Source organism: Mytilus galloprovincialis, chromosome 1 (genome assembly GCF_965363235.1).
Source record: "Mytilus galloprovincialis chromosome 1, xbMytGall1.hap1.1, whole genome shotgun sequence".
Lineage (NCBI taxonomy): Eukaryota > Metazoa > Mollusca > Bivalvia > Mytilida > Mytilidae > Mytilus > Mytilus galloprovincialis.
In genome coordinates, this window is record NC_134838.1 from 45,600,973 (window position 1) to 45,625,175 (window position 24,203).

A 24,203-nucleotide genomic window follows, 5' to 3' on the forward strand; every position below is an offset into this window, starting at 1 on the left:
TTTGGAAGGTTTATCGGAAGTAAAGAATCTAAATCTGATGAAATTAATTCAGCAATAAATAAACATTTTGGACAAGTTTTTTTTCACTGTTATTGGTACAACATTGTTTCACATCTTTTATCTGATTATAAGCTTTGCAGTTCTAAGAAATGATATGCTTGTTGACGATGGATTCGTGGGTATTAAGCTTTGGGTAACCAGATCTTATTAAAGCATGTCCCTTAGCGTTCTTATAACGGGTTATGGACCGGGATTGCGTACACTATTTAGTAGTTATTCCGAAGTTGACTATAATGTTTTCAGTCGTTCTGACAAGTATTTTTCATTTTTTATAATTTATGTTCCATTAAGTTAAACCCAAAAACCAAATAAAGAAGGACAAAATAAGTTCACTATTACCATTCTTTCATAACACAGTACTGTTTTATTTATGTACCACACTATGGAAACTCTAGAGAGGTTACGAGAGACAATGGAACTCTCCTGTCACAATTTTGTCAACAAAAAACTTGCTGCACCAGATGTTACTCTATCAGATAACAGCGACACGTCAACCTTGGTTACTGGTCTCTGAGTGAAATTCAGTACCTTGTACATTGTTTTAAAAAAGCGGCCTATCGATATTTCTTATTATTGCTCAATAATACCCATAAAATGCAGAACAATCTAAAATAAATCTGAAGTAATGGTGCATTTCATGATTTGTTTACGTTTCGTAATGATTGCAGTTAGCATTGATTTACAAACATGAGTTTTTGTTTAATTCAATAACAATGCCTTGACAATTTCACTTACATTTCATTATGTCTGAAAGTGAGAGTGAATTGGCACAGGAAAGGTGTATGTCAGTGCCAATGGCAATGCCAATGGGGTCAAAATCTAGAGACAATTATGGACATGGACTATTGGAAGGTCTAGACCTAAATTCTGAAAGTATGGATGATACCTTATTTGATTTGTCAGAGCAACGCAGCTCTATTGTTGATGATTTGCTTTTTGAAATATATGATAGATGGCATGATGCCAGACATGACAGTTTTGAGAGTGATACTTTCACGGAATGCTCAAGTACATCAGATATTTTTCCATGGAGGAAAAACTCAATACATTTAGATATAGAAGCCAAACATTCTGGAAAGCTAAATCGCTCAACATTGGAGTCACAAAGTAAGAGCACATTCTACATTTTTTATTCTGAAAACATCCCCACGTCTTTGATAGCCATAAAACATTGGCAGCGAATATTCGGTCTCACTAACTAGGGACAAGAAGAGTTATAGCAATTTTTTTTTTAAATTTTTTTTTTTACCTTTTATCGCTTTAAGATAGAAAAAAATTGTGTCATCATGGTCATGTATTCATTTATTTGTCACTAAATAAAACTTCTAGTTTGTAATTTGTTACTTGACGATTCTTGTCACTAATTACTGAGACTCATGAAAATGTACAACTAACAGGCTATTATTTGAACTTTGAATTATTTTTAGGCAGTGGAATTTGCTTAAATTCTTGTTATTGAAATTCTTAATAAATTCCATGTTTATTTTGTAAGTATAATGTTCTGTGCTGCGCACAACACTTTCTATTAGAAAGAAAATAGTATATTTTCACTAGATGTACTGTGCCGAGCACAACACTATCTAACCAAAATACATTGTATGGAAAGTGTTATGAACCGCTCAAACATGTAATGCATGTCAAATCATCATAACACCAAAATAAACATGGAATTTATTAAAAAATTTAAACACAAGAAATTATGCAAATTCTATAATTAAAAATAATTCCAAGTTCAAATAATAGCCTGTTAACTATAGATAACTGTAGGGCCTTCAACAAGGAGCAAAGCCCATACCCCAGAGTCTGCTCTGAAAGGCCCCGAAATGACAATGTAAAAAAATTCAAACAAGAAAACTAATGGCCTAATTCAGGTTGAAAAAATGAAAGAAAAACAAATATGCAACACATTAAAAGACAACATGTACATGTATGTACCAAATCGTTATAAGTTGTAATACTGCAGAATATTTAGAATATTTACATTGTACATTTTCCTGAATCAAATTGTTTGGATATACATGTACATGTATATATACATGTAAAAAGTAGCTGTTAATAGCAATATTTAAATAAATAAAAGATGACTACATTGTAGTGTAAAAATTTATTTGAAAAACATTTTTTTTGTAAATAATAAAAAGACCATAAAATCCATAAATACTTGTAATAAACATGTAAAAAGTACAATGTATAATATGTTTTGATATATAAAAAAAACCTCTCTCAGTCTCTGTGTTTCATGTCAAGATTTTAAGAAATCAGAAATTAGTGACATTATTTTTGACTTTTGATACACTCATTGGGAGATACATTTTTTGTACATGTACACCTGTAACTAAAACTGATAACTCTTGATTGCATTTTAAGCTTAGGCTATGTAAAACATAGGTTTCAAAGTCACAAATTGAAGATACATACTGTAACATACATGTATTTAGTATAAATCTAATGATTTATTACTGTAATAAAAACCAAAATAAAGTTATGCAAACTTATTTATTTTTCTGGCAAATTAAGATATTAAAGATAACTTTAAAAACTATAAAGTTTTGACAATATTGCATTAGAATGAAGATAATTGAATTTTATTTTAAGTATAGCCTACAGAATACTTTGGTTTACAGTTGCAAGTATCTAGTATACATTGTAACTACATGTAGCTCTGCTGCGCATTACCAAGTTGTAAAGTAACAGCCTTATAGACCATGGAATTATATTTGCATTAGTATTATCATGATAATTGTTTATCAAACTCTTTTCAGGTTTAGGACAGGTCAGGAAAATGGTATCAGAACTACAATACAGAAATAATTGTATGTCTGCTAGATTAGTAAGACAATTAAAGCGGCGTGAAAGAAGACTGGCAAAGCTCCAACATAATTTTGACATCGTAACTGCTATTATACAAGCCTCTTCACAGAAAAGACGTGAGTACAAAATGATAAAATGAAAGATTTTGTGTCAATTATTGGCATTTGAAATATTTGCTATCCTGGTATCCACATAAACCAGTACAGATTACACCTATTTTTCCCCAGCAATATTGACATGATTGACTGAATGATGATTCAAAGGCTTTCTGTCAGCTGTTTTTGATTCTCGATCACATTTATACAGCATTAGTTGATGATGTGATTACTATTTTAAAGAATTCTGAAAAAAGATAACAACAGTTAAAAAGAATTTGTCCGCTAGTGCAAAACATACTGATTTATACTTTTAATAATTCATTTGTAAAGCGTACATATAATGTATTTTACAATCATTCATAGGAAGTAAATATTCATAAATAAAAGCGATAATTGTTGAATGATTAAGTCTGTTTCCTCTACATTGCACTAAGCTTGGTTTATAGCTTTTTCAATAATAGGAAAATACAGATTCATAAAATGAATTGAGTTACTTCCCTTTGAGTAAAATTTTTGTTTTTGTTTAATGCTTCAGGTTGTTTGTGATAAAAAAAATTGTTGTGTAATAGCAGTATAATAAAAGAGGGAACAAGATAGGATTGATAATATTTCTACTTGTCCTTTAACCAAATACATGTTCATTATTTCATTCTTACATGCAGTTTTAGTGGTATATTGACCAGCCTAAAAGGACAAAATCAAAATTTGAATCACTCCTGTCTCCAGATTTGAAAATTATAAAGTCTTAAACTATTAATAATCAAACTTCCTAAGTGACTGTGCAGGTGTTATTGTACCTGTTACTTTTAAGACATTTGGTGTAGATACATGTACAGTTGTAGATAAGGGGATTGTTTGTATATGCATGCCTAAAACTGAATAACATACCCTTAAACATATTTTTATTTTAATTAATGTCAGTTAATGTATTGGCAGGGACAGTTTTATAATTGAATTAACATTGTTTTCTGTTGTTTAATTTGGATTTGCTGAAAATATAAACTTTATTTTTGTTTTTATGACTTTTAGTTGAAGGGAGACAAACAATATCTACTCTTAGTGACTCGAGCTCATGGTCTATGTTCTGAAATATATCTGAAAAATCCATGGTACACAGAAGGCAACTCTTGAAATTCCTTTCGTATCAAAACATTGATTTCAAAAAATTAAACTGCCTTATTTACTCAAAATAAAAATTGAAGAAAATCCCATATTTCACAAACTTCCCCTGTATATTATACAAATATAGCCTTTGTATAAGGTCGATACAAGGATTTATTCTATATTGGTATTATTTTAGTATGTTTCTCTATATGAATTGCATTTTGAAAAAAAAAGCATATTCACCTGAGAAAGTGTTATTCACCGCGCTAAACATCACACGCTTTTACATGCAACGTTAATTGGTAAAATGTTTCGTGTAAAATTAGTTTTGGTATTATGTTTGTCATTAAATACATTTTCTTTTCTCGGAATATGGAATAAAACAATTACTGTCTTTTGTTTCGGTAAATATGGGGTTTAATTGACTTTTGAAAAACTGATATTCACTTCGGCCGTCGGCCTCAGTGAATATCATTTTTTCAAAAGTCAATAAAACCGCATATTTACCTCATCAAAAGACAGTAATTGTATAATATTGATCTGAAAGAAGTATATTGACTGAGGACGAAGTCCGAGGTGGATATACTTTTTTTGGTCGATATATCCTGTATTGACCTCATACAAAGGCTATATTTGTGATATTATTAATTTCCGACCATATTTGTATCAAAATCGTCATTTCATTTTGTTGGAATTTTATAGATATCATATTGTCTCCTTGACAATAACAATATATTAGTTGTTATTTCAATTGCTTTTTATTGTTTGTTTGTCATCTTATGTATTTAAAGATTTTTTTCTTCAAACAATCAATCACAGATATCATTTGATTCAAAAACGTTTATAATCGTTAAACAATATCCTGAAATTCATTACATGACGTCACATACATGTAGTATTTCGGTTTTTGAATATTATAAAAATAACCGTGCAATATGCTTTTTGCTATCCGCCGTTTTCTCTCTACCTTCGAAAATATAGTTTAACATGTGACTATCCCTAAACGAATCAAATTTGTTAAAATATACGAATATATAATATTATGTAATATATGCTACTTGTAGTTTCTGTTTGTAAAAAAAAGAGAATTGTTTAATGACTTGTTAGTGCATGCAACTTAAAATATTATTTTGAACTGCAAATCTTAACTTAATGATATGTAAAAATGTATAATTACATTATCATTAACTTTAAATACATGTATATTAAATTTAAACATATATACATGTAATTGGTTCATTTTTTTTATAAATACTTAAAAACACAACTGTATATTATATTATTATACCAAAGAGGAATACCTTGGCTAATAATGCAATTTGATCAGTATTCTTTGAACAAAATATTGCTTTTAAAGTGATAAGTTCATATACCATGTATACATAAGTCTATTCATTAAGGCAATAAATTCCTAAAAGATTTTCTTTATGCTAGTGATATTTATTGGCTATTTGGCCTTCAGCGTTGATAGAGTTGTTGTCTTACCTTATAAGAGCTTTCCTCACTTCTCACAGACCTTGAAAAGATAATTCTATCTTCATTGATTATGTACGCTGCAGTTGTTTATTTGATTAGGAAACAACTTCATTATTGTCTTTATAGGATGTTGATGTCCTTCCAGGCATTGATTTCATAAGCTATGTAGTATATTTATCCACCTATTATCACTAGGAAATGATACCTCTTCCAAACCTGTGAAAATGAATATAAAAAATCGATTAAGTTGACGTTTATGTGAGAAAGCTCAACCCTGTTGTTGAACTTCATATAAAATATGTTTTTACAATATGCATTTTTAGCTCACCTTTCCTAAAAGGAAATGTGAGCTTTTCTCATCACTTGGCGTCTGTCGTCGTCGTCTGTCGTCGTTAACAATTTTTCAAACATTTTCTCCTGTGAAACTACTGAATGGATTTAGATGAAACTTAGCATGATTGTTCCTTAGATTATCCTGCACAAAGTTTGTGCTTCGATTTTTGATCCGTCAAAAAACATGGCTGCCGTTACTTAAAATAGAACATAGGGGTCAAATGCAGTTTTTGGCTTATATCTCAAAAACTAAAGCATTTAGAGCAAATCAGACATGGGTTAAAAATGTTCATTAGGTCAAGATCTATCAGCCCTGAAATTTTCAGATGAATCAAACAACCCATTGTTGGGTTGCTGCCACTTAATTGGTAATTTTAAGGAAATTTTGCAGTTTTTGGTCATTATCTTGAATATTATTATAGATAAAGATAAACTGTAAACAGCAAAAATGATCAGCAAAGTAAGATCTACAAATAAGTTAATATGACCAAAATTGTCAATTGACCCCTTAAGGGGTTATTGTCCTTTAATGACAATTTTTCACAATTTGTTCATCATATTTGCTAACTTCCACACTCATCTGTTTGTATTGTGAATCATCAGATTGACCTAGACTGTATCTTAATCAAGTGTAGGGCGAACTCATGCCCATTTCTTTCCAGAGGTTCCTAAGAGGCTTTAAAAGGTATTTCCAGGATAGTACATGGCCTTTGTTACTCTGTTTAATTTACAACAAACATTAATTTATTAATTTAGTTAATAAGGCATTGTTTACCAGGTGAGCGATTCAGGCTCTTGAGAGCCTCTTGTTTAATAAGATTACTATCACTTTTTTAATATTATTATTCAAACCTGACAATTCAAATATTTTACTTACTTGGCTAACACTGAGCAGCAAGCTATAAAGGACCCAAAAAATGACCAGTGTAAAACCGTTCAAACGGGAAAACCAACTTGATTGTATTTTTATCTCTATGCTTTGTACTCTGGTTTTGTTCGTCTTTCCCTGACTAGCATTTTTGTTTGCTGCCATAGTATTGTCAGTTTTCCTATCAAGATCAGAGGTTTCTACAGGCACTGCAGCTTCCTCCACCAAAAAAAAACTTGCCTCCACGAAATAGCCCTATTGCTGCACTTAAAAGTGACGTTAAAACACCCAAAATTAACAATCAATTGTTTGCTCCCATAGTTTCTTTGCATATAAAACCAAAAGTTAAAACATGAAAAGTTTATATTTGTAAGCAAAAACATTGAGGGGAAGGATTAAAAAGGTCTTTTTTACACCTCAACCTGAAAGTTAATCTTTATGGCAAATTTAAATCAAATTGTTATTTATTTTGCAGTATAGGGATTAGTGTAAACATTCTGTATTAAATTCAAGTTAAATAAAATGCACAATTTGTTATGAACATATTAATACATTTGAGTAATTACTAGCATCCAGAAACAAGCTGTTAACTTATATTAAACTGTTTCCTATTTTGTATATTTTTATAGTTTAGATTAGTGCTGACCATGAGCTATGCATTTTTTTTATTGACTGTGAATATTGATATTGTTTTAAACGTTTAACTAATAATTGGTTCTCAGCAAAATGGACAATGAAAAAAGTCTTTAGAGTCATGTCCTTCCCATTGCACAAATCTAAAAACACTTTCATAGAAAATCACAATTACACTATTTGAATTGCTATTGTGGTTTGTTCAATTTACCTGTCAATGGCGGATCCAGAATTTTTCATAAGTTGGGGCCCACTGACTGCCTAAGAGGGGTCCACTCTGGTCATGCTTCAGTGATTCCCTATATAAGTAACCAAATTTTTCCCCAAAAAAGGGGGGCCTGGGCTACCCCCTAAGACTGAGTTTGGTTCGAAACCTTAACCTCTGGCACTTATGAGACCGTAAAATTGTATCATAGATAAATTGTGTTATTACAGATATAAGTAATGTATCATCGTTACGTTGGTTTCCATAATTATAGCAATGCAACTTTGGCAGATCCAAAAATTTTTTAAGAGGGGGCCTGCTGACTGTCCTAAGAGAATGTCTGCTCTAGTCATGCTTCAGTGATTCCCTATATAATCAACCAAATTTTTTTCACAAAAAGTGGGGGGGGGGCTGCCCCCCAAGGCCCCCTTGATCTGGCTATGCAATGGTTCATGGATAATGTTGTTGTGATGCTGTTTACCTAACAGTTAGAAGCATTGATTTATGTCATGATTATTGTTGTGTCCATGTTTTGTCACCTTATCTTGACAGTTTATATATCTATGTAAGAAATAACTTCTAAAATAGATGTAATCAATGATAGGCTTTGACACATTTGTTTATTCCATTAAACAGAAAAATAAATAGCTGTATCATTAGGAATGTTGCTATTTAATATGTTAATTTTTCCACTGTGTGTATTTTTGTATTGTATTCTTTGTATATGCCTTCAACCCCTAGGGGTATAGATGTGCATTTCATAATAAATAAATATAAAGATAATAATTAAAAATAAGGAAATAAATAGAATTAATCCTCATCTCTTTGTTAAGTAAGAAATGTTTTGTAGCTGTAAGAAGGTACATAACATATGATAATGTACTGATCGTAACATGTTTTGTAGCTGTAAGAAGGTACATAACATATGATAATGTACATAATCGTAACATGTTTTGTAGCTGTAAGAAGGTACATAACATATGATAATGTACATAATCGTAACATGTTTTGTAGCTGTAAGAAGGTATATAACATATGATAATGTCTTTTAATGTACATAATCGTAACATGTTTTGTAGCTGTAAGAAGGTACATAACATATGATAATGTACATAATCGTAACATGTTTTGTAGCTGTAAGAAGGTACATAACATATGATAATGTCTTTTAATGTACATAATCGTAACATGTTTTGTAGCTGTAAGAAGGTACATAACATATGATAATGTATTTAATCGTAACATGTTTTGTAGCTGTAAGAAGGTACATAACATATGATAATGTACATAATCGTAACATGTTTTGTAGCTGTAAGAAGGTATATAACATATGATAATGTCTTTTAATGTACATAATCGTAACATGTTTTGTAGCTGTAAGAAGGTACATAACATATGATAATGTACATAATCGTAACATTTTTTGGGTTGGCATTATTATTTAGATCAGAGTAGGTGTTGTTTTGTCTTGCATGTTGCCAGATTGTGACTTGATGTATACTCCTCTGAAAGGTGAACAATTTTTAAAGTTAATGATTGTGTTAACAGTTCTTCTTATTAATTAAATCAGTAATTAATAATATAAAGGAAGTTGAGCTAAAGGAGAATAATAGTTTGCCTTTGATTGGGAAATAGGAATTATGTTTGATTGTACATGAATCTATAAGTACATGTACATAGACTAGTTATATCTTGAATAACATATATGTGATTATAGACATTGCTTATGTATCATTAACGATTAGGTGTAACTTTTAATTACCAGGGTTCATGGAAAGGCTTCTTATGACGCAGCTATTGTTAATTACGAACATTGATTTGCTGTTGTTTCCAACTTTTCGTCACCTTATATTGACACTTTATATATCTGGAAATAAAATCAATGCTCAATTTAATATGATACTTATTTCTGACATACATTGTACATGTAATAATTGTAGATAGATATAGGAAAATGTAGTATGAGTGCCAAGAAGACAACTCTCATCCAAGTAACAATTTATGAATTTAAACCATTATACATGTAGGTCAAGGTAGGGCCTTCATCATGGAGCCTTGACTCACACCAAACATCAAGCTATAAAGGGTCCCAAAATTACTAGTGTAAAACCATTCAAACCGGAAAACCATTGGTCTAATCTATATGAAAACCAGAAACGAGAAACACGTATGAACTACATAAACAGACAACTACTGTACATCAGATTTCTGACTTAGGACAAGTGCAAACATTTACAGCAGAATTAATTTGTTTTAATGGTACCAAACCTTCTCCCTTTTCTGAAACTTACTTTGGTAAGCACAGATTTAAAAAAAGAATTAAAAAAAAATCTCATGTTCTATACTGTGAAAGATTCTTTGAAAATGTTCATCTTTAATTCTAATATGACGTGCTTCTTTAGCTTTGTAAACAACACTGTGATAAAATTCTCGATAAAATTTACTTAGCGCAGACTCAGAGATATACATAATAATGGCTGTTACAATATACTTCCCATGTAAATCTACATGTATTGGAACCTATTTGCAGACCCTTTTCCTGATTTTATTGTTTTAAAAAGTGCAATTAAAAAAAGACAAAATAACTTTTACTCTTATTTGTATGCATAATAATTTTATAAAACGATTGAAGTAATGCACAAGAGCTCAGGGAAATCAACAAAATAAAAATAAAATAAAATTCCGTGAAAGTCTATTAATCTTTTTGGTGCATTTAAGTAATTTCAAAACATGACATCATACAAATGAAACTGCTTAAGTTGAAATTTTTCTGTTATATATGTGAACCATCGGAATTCGTATGATATTGTATTGAAACTGATTTTTGAGGTAAGTTTTGTTTGATTTTCTGTTCTATTGCATTATTCACATATTTACTCATTTCAGCAAGTCAACATGGTGGCTCCTTAGTTACAAAATGTCAACTTTTGATTTGACGAAAGCGTACGAGAAAAACATGTTAATTAAAAATGGCAAATGTTGGGTTTGAGAATTTAAAGAATTAAAAAGATTTTTTTCTAGCAGTTATTCACGAAATAACCTACGCAAGCTACATATTTATAAAAATATTTGAGCTTTATCTGACAGGGAGTAAAAAAAGAACAGCCACACACACAGCATACCCACCCTTGCTTCAGTTTTTTTTATGACCATATTTGTCCTATTAGAATCGAAATAATTCATGGAAGCCATAGATTGTTAATTAGTTAAATTCAAAACAAACCATATTTTATTGCAATTTCAACAGACATTGAGCACTGCATGTCTTTGAGAGACTTTGTTTTTTGTTCAACTGTAGGTCAAAGCTTATTAAGTATTTATCATGACTTTGAAACCCCATACCCTTTCAGTCTGGACTTTGTTTTTTGTTTAACTGTAGGTCATAGCTTATTGAGTATTTATCATGAATTTGAAACCCCATACCCTTTCAGAGACTTTGTTTTTTGTTTAACTGTAGGTCAAAGCTTATTAAGTATTTATCATGAATTTGAAACCCCATACCCTTTCAATGAGACAATTTGACTATATTAGGTTCTCTGTTTACAAGCTCATTTGTTGAAATTCCAGTTTTATAGTTTTTTTTTAGTAATGAATCAAAGGTTTTCTGTCAATCCTGGAATCAGAAATTTTTCTTTTTTCTGGATTTGTTTTATCCAAGTCCTGGGAAAATAAGACAAAGTTAATTTAAGTTGGACCCCTTTTCCTTAGGATTATTAATTACCACAAAGCCTCATTGAAGTACCATGAATGAATACATCACAATTATAGTCCTGTTGAACATGTTGAATGAAAATTAAGCTGATTTGTCTTAACAATAATATTATTTCAAAAAACTATATTATTTTCAAAAGTAGGATATCTTGTTTCAGAAAGCTAATAAGTTATTGACTTGGTGTATTCAGATAAAATGCTAAATTACTTAATCGTGTTATCAGCCAATATTGTTTGTTCATGGTCATTGTTGTGGCGAGGGAACACTAAAAATACATTGGCTTGATTATATGTTGAAAGCTTTCCCTATAATACAGAGTAAAATATTGCATGTGGGTTAACATGGACATTCAATGCAACAATAATAATATCCTTTTCAGGGAATAATATATTTTTTCCTATCATAACTCTTATACTGATACTAAAAAATGTCTTGTTTACAAAAATATAGAAATAAGTTTTTGGGTGAGTTATATTAGATTCATCATTCCTTCAGCATCTTAAAGTTTTGTTGCTGAAAAGAAATAACATTATGAAATTTGCACATGAATGTTGCAATTAGTTTGTAATCCTGATTTGAGAAAGGTTGATTCCCAAATGTTCTCTACTCTCTGTTAGCTTTTACTGATCATGAGATCTTCATATTTTTAAAGACAATTTACTATTGCTATCATAAGTGAAAGAGAAATGTAACAAAGGGTGCTTTAAAGAAACATTAAAAAACAACATTGCAAAAAAACAATTGTGTGAAATTTTTATTTTGTATGTTCTGTAATTAGCAAACAAATGTAATTTTTGGGGCCTTTTTATAGCTTGCTGTTCGGTGTGAGCCAAAGCTCTGTGTTGAAGTAGCTTGACCTATAATGGTTTACTTAAATAAATTTTTACTTGAATAGGAGAGTTGTCTCGTTGGCACTCATACCACATCTTCCTATATCTATATATGATAACAAAAACAATGCCTGAGCTAACAAACTTGCCATGAATTGCATCAACAATCATTGGCATAATGGAAGTGGTGCAAGTTAACAGTTTGAAATCCAGTTTATTACACATTTGAATGGAACAATTAATGTACTGTTTTTAGGAGTGAGATTTATTTATCATTTTGATGATTTAAACTTTTTCAAATTTTACCAAAGGTTTTCCCCTGTACCTTCATGATTTTTACTTTTGACTAAATATATATATACTTATTAAATAACGTTACAGCTTTGTAAGTAAACTTTTTATGTGTAGTGTACAGAAATGTTTGCTCTTTTTACTGATACTGATTTCTGAAATATACCAAAACACTGCCTGTAGACAGGTTAATGAAAAATCTTATTTTGGTATGTGCACATTGTGTGTCATTTAGAAAGAAAAAGAATTTTCCAGACACCGTTTTGCTTATAGAGACAACAACTATAACACAGATAGTGTCTTCAATTCTTTCAAAAAGATGACCAGCTTTACCATTAAGGGTCTTTGAAGTAATTCTGTGTAAGCAGCACATTTACATCAAGGAAATCATAATAAGTAGTATCATCCTTGTAATATTATATCAACTAGGAGTTATATACTCCATATGCATGATGGAGGGAAATTTGAATGGGTAAATTGGATGTAATGTCTTTTGTTGTATGTTGTATGTACTAGTGCCCCTCATGGTTAATGTCTAAATGTAAATCAAGATATAAAGCACAGTAACTTGTATCTGTGGTGTTTAAATAGATTAGAGCAGATCAATATAAAAATCAAACTTTTTAATTATTTAATGAGAGGACATCATGTATGCAGCTGAACATGGAGTTGAAGGGTTTAGAAAAACTTCAGTACAAAGTCTGCCTCATTCAAATAAAGAAAACAAGTGTGCAAGGAGAGTAAAAGGTTTAACAAAAAGGCAAATTCAAAAAGGGTTAGTCCTTTAAAACTTACAAAATTGAATGCTATCAACAAACATTACAAGTGAAAAACAGGCAATTATATAAGGAAAGTTGACTGTATGTTGACAGACATGTTTGAAAAAATGTTAAGTCTTCTGTCAGCTTTACTGTTTGTAACATCCATGCATGTTGTCCAATTAATATATTAAATGTTGAATATTTTGAAACAAATTAAAGAATTTAAATTTTTATACTTGGATAATTGAAAAAGTATTTTCACATTTAGAGTACATTGGCTTCAGTTACTTAACTGTCATGGTCCTTGATTTTACTTTGCTTACAAGGCTTATGGTTTTCCCGTTTGAATGGTTTTACACTAGTAATTTATGGGGCCCTTTATAGTTTGCTATTCAGTGTAAGCCAAGGCCAAGGCTCCATGTTGAAGAGCCTGTACCTTGACCTATAATGGTTTACTTTTTTAAATTGTTACTTGGATGGAGAGTTGTCTCATTGGCACTCATACCACATCTTCCTATATCTATCATGGTCTGCAAATACAAAATAAAAAAAATCTCAAGCACCATAAGAACAGTTATGTATAATTTTTTGTGCTCTTTGGTTGTACTCTCATCAGCATGTAACACAACATCTCTTTTTGTTGACTTTTATTAACTTTGCACATGCATATATGCACATTGCATCTAATATAACCAATTCAAAAGCATTGTATCATAATTCATGTCTATTACTCAGCTGGCAATTCAAGAGATATCCAAATACTCAAGTTTATGTTCACATATGTAATATATGGTGACTCAGTATTCTCACTTTTAAAATACCATATTTGTGATGCTAATATTTACATGTACCTGACTTCTTGAAATGATCAGCAACCCCTAAGTTTAAGAACAGCAATGGGCAGCTATTTTAGTTCTAATAGATATAAAAATATAAATTTTATGAGCTATTTGGTACAAGCTCTGTACATTTATGATGTTAATGCCAGATTACAATAGCAGGAACTGCAATTTCTGAAGAGTCATACTGTTTGATGATAGAATTCAAATTGTTTAATTATGGAATTGTAAATTTGGTGAATGAAATATAATGTTGTTATAGTATGCTGGTGAAAAAAATAAAAATAAAAATTTTATCAAGAGATATGTCATGAATTACAAGTGTTGGCATATCATACTTATATGTGTACAATAGAACTGTAGTAAAAGTGTAGAGTTTGTTCAGGTCTTCAAACCAAAAAAATTGAGATTTTCCTGACAAATAACAATTCCCAATTAAAGTTTCCTGTATGAAAAAAGTACATAGGAAATGCATTGAATAGATCAGAAGTTTGGAAAAATACATTATCAGATTGACAAGTGTAATATGAAAATAATCTTAATTATCATCAACACAATATACCTCTTAGAACAGAAATTTACACCAAATGATGTGCAAAATGCAAAATTACCTATTCAAATACATGTACATGTATTAAGAAATCAGACAACCAGTCATCAGAAAAAAGTGTGGGAAACTTTACAACAATGGATAGAGTAATTTTAAAATTGTTCAGGACACGAAGCAGTCATTTCCAACAGAAAGAGATTGAAATATGGAAAGACTGAATTGATAAAGGCATAAAGATTGATCTGTAAAAAACAATCAAACTTGTGGAAACAAAATTGTTGTGGTTGTTTTTGGTAAACTGTATAACAATCACGAAAATTAATCAGAAACTTTATTGAAAATTATTAATACCAAATTGAACAGAATAATTGAATAGGAACACTCAGCATCATCAAGCCCAAATGAAAATGTAAAGAAAACACAACAGGAAGTTGAGTATGATGAATGAATTGGATTTTAACCAGATATTGCCAAAGTAAACAAGTTCTGGTAGCATAAAAAATAAGTGAAGGTAATTCATTTTGATCTATTGTTAAAAAAAAAAGTCCATTGAAAAGTATCTGATGAATTTGAAATTGAGATTGTATGCAGAACTTAATACAAGATGACTTGAAAAGTAAGGAAAAAGGTTCAGTTGGCATTTATAAAAGGGGTTATTGTATTATCAGAGGGAAAGACCATTACTAAAAGAATACTATTTGAGACAACATATAAGACATATAAGCATATCAGTAAACCTAAATTTATCAAATAATTTAGAATCAATTCTATGAAGTCTTAAAAAGTAAATAAAGCTAGCATGAAATATTTAAAGCATTCATAATTAGAGACTGATCTAGATAATATATAAAGATCATTGCAGACAGTCCATACTAATGTTAAAACGAATGGCAAAGAACACGATAAAATAAATATGCTAATAGCAGAGATGTAATTGGAGACCCTACTTCATCATCAACAGGCCAAGCTCAAAATTGTCTGATTCTTAATAAATCTTACAGAGGCTATCAACGTTCAGCTATGTATACCACCTAATACTTTAAATAAAGAAAACAATGCTACAAGTATTAGGAAAACAAGTTACTGGGCATTAGCACATGGATACATAGCAGTGTTTGATAACATTTCATTTTTGATATCTCAACCCCTCATGTACAGTGTAATCTCACAACTATAAGTAAGTTTACAGTAAAAGACTAGATGACTTAGAGGGAATTCTAAACAGACTAGATAACTTTGAGGGAATTCAAAACAACTGTTAAAAAGGATGTTCAACTTCCAGACCCTTGATAAAATTATTAACAATAGCAGAAAAGGAACATATTAAGACGTATCAAGTCATGCAGCAGGACTAACACAGATGTGGAATTTGGCAGACAAAAAATATTGAATAAACTCTAAATGAGAATACTGAATAGATAAAGTGACTTTAAGTCTTAATAGAATAACTTTCATGGTGAACATTACCTTCTTAAGTTATTCAGAAAATTGTTTCAATGGAAAGAACACCATGACTTGGTTTTATGCTGACCAATTTTTCTTTTTCTTTGGTCAGAGTTATTTCAAACAAGGATTAAATTGAGCTTCAAGACAGAATCTACAAATACAATATATTTTTGTTTTATTCATTTCAAGTTATTGAAAGTGACAGAGTCTGTCGGACATTAAATTGTTTATAGATTCACCAGGAATTCCGTGTTTTCTGATGATATTACATGTCTAGACTGTGAATTGTCAATGACATTACTATCTTTCATTCTGGTCAGATGAATTCATGTATATATCAAGCCTGCATCTGAAGTTTATCATAACATATAGTAGTCCGTTCATATAAGGAAATATGCAGCCATAGTGTACAGATTATGGTAGTTATAAATTTCAGTTATTCTCAATATAGATTCGAAGGTGCTAAATGAAATAAGCAACTTGGGTTATCTGAATTAACCAACATGATTTTGTTGTAAAGTGACTTTTTAGTAATTCAGAAGAAGTATGCATTCTTTAATGTTGTAGTGGTTAAAAAAGGGTAAAATCATCTTAAGGATTTACTGCTGTCAGCCTTCGGGGGGATTGATAAAGTCAACAGCCATTTACCGCTGTTTAAAAGTCATAAATCGATTAAATCCAAGTCACAAACCAAAACAGACAGAAACACATCAACTACAAGAGTGAAACAATTGAACAACAGAAATACTGAACTGCAACAAAAACAAACACCATTATACGTGTGAAATGTGATTCTTTTGAGAGAAGTTTGCCTGACCTTATAAGCCATCGTTAGTGAAATGGAAAGTTTATTTAAAATTATAGGACTAGAGCCAAACAAACCTGCAAGGATCATTTTTCACCATAAAAATATAATAATACTTGTAACTTGATATAATAAATGAAACATTTATAAGCCCTTGGAAAATTAAATTGACATTATCATCATACTGAATTGCCACATAGAAGAAACTTAAACGAAATAGCTGTAGGGGAAAATGCAAAATTAACTGCTAGCAGAAAAGTTCTGATCTTTGAAAATTTGTCAATTACAGTTATGCCTTTCGCCATTCAAAAAATATAGCTGACAATAAAAAAAAAATAATCCAGAGATTCATTAGATACAAATATTGGTAAGATACAAATATTGGTAAAATATTTTGTCCAATTTGAGCAGAAATGTTCTAACATGAATAGTATAAAAGACTTCAAAACAAAACATTCTCATTGAGGAGTTAACCAAATATTGAGTATAGAGATTAAACTCTTAAGATTAAAAATGTATCATGGTAGCTTATTACGAATGAGTATTTGAAAACAGTCCAGTTTAGCGTCTATCTGCCTTGTGTATTTTGCTGTTTAATCTCCAGTCCTGTGTTTAGAGTGTTTAGAGTGTGAAAAAAGACTTTCGACAACATTGTGTAAACAACAATATTTACAATTTTGTAGAGCGTTACAACTTTCTTCCCGTCTCACCAGTATTCCTGTGGTTCCCAACCTATGTTCGTTACCCATCAAGGGTTGCTTGTAAATTTCCTAGAGCCTATGGCAAATCATGAATCCTTGTTTTTTACATACTAGCATTATCGTTTAACTTCATGTTTCAATATATAGATGATGTCCTGTCAAAAATAATTCAAAATTTGGTGACTATATGAAGGACGTATCCATCCCAGCTAAATTTAAAGAAAATGGACACCACAAATAGTTAAGTATGTCTCATATCCCGACTTGCATTCAGAAATTGACAAGCAGGGTAGCTATAGAACAAAACTTTACGACAAACGTGAGGCTTTTAGCTTCGTAATTGTGAACTTTCCATTTCTATATAGCAACATTTTAGCAGCGCCTGCATAAGTGAAGTATATATATTTCTTAATAGTTGAAGCGATATATCAGAGCTTTATTCTGTATCATGATTTCCATGATATAGGGTTGCTGCATACAATCAGGGTTAATGAACGAATGTCTATAAAGGTAAAATTGAAGATTCTTTCAAATGTTTTACAGGCACCATTACTAGTTGATTGATCCATATGAAATAGCTACACGTGGTACAGAGGACCACACCTGATCTGTTACAAATATTGTAACCTAATCTCGTCCTCTTTCTCGATTTTGACATCATCTTATGAATCTTCTCATCGGATGTGTACTGTCATGATTAAGACTATGGTCGCCCATATGCGGAGCAGGAACTTCTTAAATATGGTTTAAGAGCAAAAGAGTTCAAGTAATCACCTTGTTTTTGAGAGGTTTGTGTTGACTCTTCACAACTTGAGAACAGTTATAATCCTGTTATATAAGAATCCAACTGATCATTTGGTTTTAGCAGTCGTCTGGTTTGTGGTTTCCTGCCAGAACAGACCCTGAATAATGTTTAGACGAATGTACTTCTCACTTCTGACGCTTTCAATGATGTATCCGTGCAGATGCTATTTATAAGGTTTTGTTTCGTGCAGATGTGGAAGGTAATACATTCTGTAACTTCCATTTTGTTTACATTTCTAGAGTGGATTTATGATATTGCAGTTTGATGCATTCGCTGGTTCATCTAATTGGGTAATTAATCAGACTGTCATCATGATGTTTTCACTGCAGGGACAGTATCGGGATGTTTAGGATTGAAACAAGAACGAGCAGATGTGAGACGACTACCATGTGGAGCTCATACAACTAGCCCCAGGGATGGATCCAGCCATTTGAAAAAAAAGGGGGGGTCCAACCACATGTTCCCATTCAAATGCATTGATCGTCCCGAAAAAGGGCAGTTCCAACCCCGGACCCCTTACCCCTGGATCCGCCACTGAGCCCTGATTTGTCTCCGATGTTCTTTCGATGTGTATGTGTTTGGTTCATCTTATCAAGGAAGTTCTCAATTCATTAAAATTTATATATTTTTAGATACCTTAGTGTTGAACTTCAGCATTGAGAGACATGCGTTACCTAATTGACAAAATATTTGGGTATTTATTTACATCAATATGTTGAGTATTGATATCTCGCTAGGTGTTATTGTCAAGTGCTAAATTGACCTCTATCTGGGTAAAATTTGTTTTCTCCGAATTTGGAACTAATGACAGTTAGGTACCAAACAATGATTTGTACCCTTGTCTACCTTAAAGTTGGACACGAGGAGTGCAATTATTCTGTAATTTGGGATCTCTTCCGTCTACAATTGACAAATGAAAGACCAATTGGTCTAAAATGAATAAAAGCTACGACTGTTAAAGGGTGTATAAATTATAACTGAGCATATACTGTTAGGCAAACGCTTGGGATTGTAGTTGTTGTCGTCCATCGAGTTTTATGGTCTAATAATCACTGTTTCTGATGTCAGTTAAGCGAGTTATCTATGTCATCAGAATATAACCGAACCCTCCTGCTCTCTTTTCCAGACAAATTTATGATCATTTATTTGAACTGCATTACCATTCATAAAATAGTAAAGAATTGACTTAGTATTAAATAAACAGTCAAGTTAAATGATTTCGGTCATTCAACAAAAACCCGTCTTTTTTAGACATCCATGATGTTTTGTTTCCGGTTACAGATTGTTTGACACATTGTCGAAGGAAACGTGATCTGATATGAAATTGATTTCAAATAAGTTTGACGTCACGAACCGAGATTTTCATTGACTATTCCGCTTTAATTAAACTACCATAATCGGATGTCTTCTGAACCCTGATAGTATTAATGTGTAGAAGCACACTCAGATTTTACTTTTACTATCAATTGAATTATATCTGGAAACATCGATTGCAGATTTAGAGACAGTACGAAGACATATGGCGATTTGACATGATTTGCAAGAAATCCTAGTAAAGATGCATTTTTTAAATGTGGGTCATTGAATGTATTTAGAACATTTTTAAATATTAGATCATGGCAAACAAAAATTGTACAATACTGCGTAGGACGGGATAATTTATCTTTTCCAATTGGCGTTTTTTGTGTTAACATAAATGTATATAAACCATATATGATCATATATATATACGTAAGAAAATATGGAGTGGCCAATGAGAAGACTCGAAGGTCAAATAATGCCGGCTTATAGTTAAAATTTATTAAAGTGTGTATAGAATAACCAAGTATCTTAAAACTGTAGCGAATTTCCTAAAGACAGTTTTTTTTGCCATTTAATTATCATTTTGAAGAAGTTAACCAACAAATTATTTCTCATATCAATGTTTGACACTTTTGGAGTTAAAAATTGATTATACTTTTCATCTTAGTCCGAGATTGCTCTGACGTCTGTTTTGATTTGAAAACTCGTTGGAGCCGTAAGACGTGGACTACGGCAAAAATGGAAATTGCAGACCTAGAATTGAGGGAGCAAGTTTCTATCTCTATTGCGAAAGCAAATTATCAGATCTAACATTGTTAGGTTGATGTTTAGACAAGTTGTGTATACAGAATGTATACAGCCATGTATCGCCATCACTGCTGGTGATCAGATGGATAAGTCTATTGTAGAGTTGTCACTGGTTCGGACATACTTATACTTGTTTATATATATTACTATAGGATTAAACACATTTTTCTAGAGGTTATTGATGTGTAAACCGGGGCGATTAACTCACAAACTGAATAAAAGTCCGAAGGACTTTTATGTTGAGTTTGTGAGTAAGAGCCCCGGTTTACACATCAATAACCTCTAGAAAAAATGTATTTAATCCTTATAATTCTTCAGCCAAACATTTGTGATATTTAATAAACATTTTTTTTTATGATGGCTACTATATATATTACCATCAAAAGCACAATATGGGAAGTCGTAACTAAGGAGTACGCCGCCATCTTGACTTTCTAAAAACCATAAATGTCAGATAAATACAACGGAATCTGAAATAAAATAGCATCTACCTCAAAAACTTCATTTTAATTAAATGTTATTTGAATTTGAAGCATACACGTAACGAAATAATCTTTCCCTTGAAAATTTCTATTCGTATGACGTCGTGTTTTGCCATGACGTAAATTCGCCAAATCCTTCATGAAATTTCGCGGAATTTTATTAACTTTTATTTTTATACATTTTCGAAGCTTAGTGAATTATTTTTTTTTTGTTTGTTATATATGCACTAGAATAGTAACAACTGTTATGCAATTGTTTTTAAATCTCAAATTGCTGAAAATCCTGGGATCACTGCAAGCTTGTGTATCGCGCATGAATAGATTACAAAAGTAGTTTCGGGAACATGGTTTATCGAAGTGTAAACTTAGAGAAAAATTCTAATTGACCAATCCAATTCAAGTATTTATAGATATGCAAATCATATAAGAATTATATCATGATAAAACAATCGATTCATTAAAAGACATTATACAGTTTACTCCACGAATATGTATCTTTTATTCACATCAGCAGGCCCATGTAGCACAGAAGGCAACAGTTTTGCTTCGTCTTTTTACTGTACCTTCCTCTGAGGAATGATAGCATACTCACCTCGAGTTTGATAGGCCATGGGTTCGACCCTGGTTAAGTCGAACCAGACTGATATGTATTTGCTGCTTGTTCGCTCAACACGCAGGATTATAGTTTATAAGTCTATTGTTTGCAGATGACGCGATTTTTTCCACAGAATTCTAACCATTTAAAAAATGTATCATTTTCTTTTTTTCCATGTTTGTTTATTTGATGAGATTTGCGTTGTTGATCCGATACAGGACCAACACGACGACTTTAATAAGTAACAGTAAGTTTTGATGAGGGGAATTTTCTCACGCATCGTTGTTCGATCGACAAGTTTATTGGCCTTAGGAGACGCAAGTAAAGGAAAATAACCGTGCCACTCTTTGTTTTTACTTTATTCATCAACGATTTTGTCACACTGGATCATATATTGTTTGCGACATATTTCTGAATTGAATCCTGCGAGGAAAACAACTGGCCTGTTTGAAAGCAGGCACTGCAGACTATGTTTTTGTTATGTTAGCGTGTGTGATTATTTTTAATGCAAAAACCTATCTATCTCCTAAAGAAATCAAATGGATTCTCTTTCAATTGATATTATATAAACGAAAACGGACAAAAAGAGAACACTTGCAATAGAAATTCTGAATACAATTATAAGGGAATGGCATTATTCATGTCAACTTTTGTATTTTTGTCATATCACACTTCAGCATCGGTTGTTCAAATTTGAGTTTAATAATCAACGACAATTTTGGAGAGAGAAAAATATTTGAAAAAAAAAAAATCCCAGAACAAATATCACACGGCTAATCTAAATTTCCCACCTACCTTCGAACCGAGTTATATCTAATGAAGACGATCTACTCCAGCTCCTATCATTCGTTCGTCTCTTTGTTAGCGAACCTGATTTATAAAGCACCCGTATCAACTTAAATGATTCCATGTTGTAGATTGACTTCTAGAAACGTAACTGGTTTTGGAAATTCGGTCACGGTAGAGGATATCATTATGGTGTCTCTTCTTTTGAGAAGCTGATGTTTGGCGAATTTATTTCTGGCACTATTATGAGGCCGTGAACTATCTATGTCTTTGATTACTTCGATTCATGTACCACGCTAATTAATAATTCCTTTTGCTGTTGACAGTTTTACCCGAGGTGAAAACAGAACATCAGTTCGAGAACCGAGTGTAATAAATAATATATAAAGTGTAATTGTTTAATCAAGTTAGAAAACTTAATCACGTATGCATGGACAAATTCCTTTTCATGTGTCGCTGGAAGAACGTATTGTTTTCCCTGTTTTAGGGATAAGTTCCTTAGTTGGCAGTTTCTAGTAACGTTGGTTTTATTTTTGAAAATATTGTATTTGAAGATTAGAAAATGTCAAAAAGCATTACCATGGTTACTCACACCGACGCACTTTTTCTTGAACGGAATTTGTTTTATCGATTAGAAAATTAGACTCTCTAATCAATGGTCACCTCCTACGATCTCTTCAAATCATTCCAATAGTTTTTATTGGAAGTTGTTTCCCACGAAATAATTAGTTTATCAGTCATTATTCATGTCGACTCTGACATTAAGTAGTACTCCGAACAGGTAAATGCTATACCCGGTCTTTCGGAATCAGATTGACGTAAATGAATAAGATAGGTGTTCGTACGCTAATTCTACAGTGTTGTTACTTAATGGTGTTGGCATATTGATTTGGAGGTTTTTTCCTATCACAAAGGAGTTCAATATTCCTACCCTAAAAACTGTTTGATGACAAAGATTTTTCATCATTGATTAGTAAACAACGAAAAATGTATTTACATTTGATATTATTTATTGAAAAACTGCAGGCTTGATTTTTATTGTCACAGTTGAACAGACTTTTGATTAAATCGTGGACAAAGGAAGTGTATTTACATCTTTATGGAATATTACTTTAATTATAATTCAGAAATACAGTTTGGGAGAAAATCAATGAGTTGTTCCATTGGAAATCAACGGGATATAACTTTACCGATATTTTTGTTTGGAGTTTTTGTTTGTTCTGCTTAAAAGTAACATGTAACTAACTTGAAGCGATGATCAAAGTTGATAATCAATAGAGAGCTGATTTAATTACCTTTTTCATTCATACTCTAAAGAGGATTTTACATGAAATTCGGAAAAATGAATATTTTCCAAAGTTTTAATCAAGTTCTTTCCCCGAAGCACTCCGAGAAATCGAAAAGAAAAGGTGAGTTTTTGAATTTTAAGACTTATGTAACAACAAAGACATATAATGCTGTCTCTGGTAACAAGTATTTGAGTCAATCAGATTATTAACATTTATGTTCGTGATTTATTATAATTTGAGACTTAACACAACCTGTCTGTTGGTCTCTGGCGATATTGCACTTGTAATATCGAAATGGGATTTATACTTCCAATTTTTAGACATATTTTATTTCGGGATTTTTAGAGGACTTATCTATAATTCTGTTTAGTTTAAGATAATCTTTTTTGTACGCTTATACAATCGTCTTTACTTTAATTGATCTTTCTATTGAATGCACTTCTGTCAAGAGTTAACGCCTAGATTCATACATAGGTATAAAAAATGTTGATGCGCGAAAAACACATAAATTTTATCAGTTATGATTTTTGAATACTAAACAAAATAGAGCATTTACAAGTAAGCTTATACTATTTATTCATTTTGAAGGAAAATGATTCTATAAACGATATACT

At 31.4% G+C, this 24,203-nt stretch overlaps 1 protein-coding gene and 1 long non-coding RNA gene across 4 annotated transcripts in view; one reads left to right on the forward strand and one right to left on the reverse strand.

Annotated features, from left to right (window-relative positions):
* The first annotated feature begins 465 nt into the window (after positions 1–465).
* Positions 466–24,203, forward strand: part of LOC143075742 (TBC1 domain family member 30-like) — a 75,704-nt gene continuing 51,966 nt past the window's right edge. Inside the window, exons 1-2 of one of the 2 annotated variants that reach the window (XM_076251304.1) lie at positions 466–1,167; positions 2,823–2,987. In XM_076251304.1, coding sequence (XP_076107419.1) covers positions 804–1,167; positions 2,823–2,987 — 529 coding nt within the window. In that variant the 5' untranslated portion in view covers positions 466–803. Of the gene's footprint in view, positions 1,168–2,822; positions 2,988–23,164; positions 23,710–24,203 lie in introns of those variants that run through there. The other variant, XM_076251313.1, reaches the window with a different exon arrangement.
* On the reverse strand, positions 1,175–23,138 carry LOC143075788 (uncharacterized). 2 transcript variants are annotated; one of them, XR_012978413.1, is made up of 4 exons: positions 22,310–23,138; positions 9,351–9,455; positions 5,559–5,765; positions 1,175–3,213 (listed from the first exon to the last, which is right to left on the reverse strand). It is a non-coding gene; the product is annotated as an uncharacterized LOC143075788 (long non-coding RNA). The 2 variants fall into 2 exon arrangements; XR_012978414.1 differs by lacking the exon at positions 9,351–9,455 and having other exon boundaries at positions 22,310–23,135.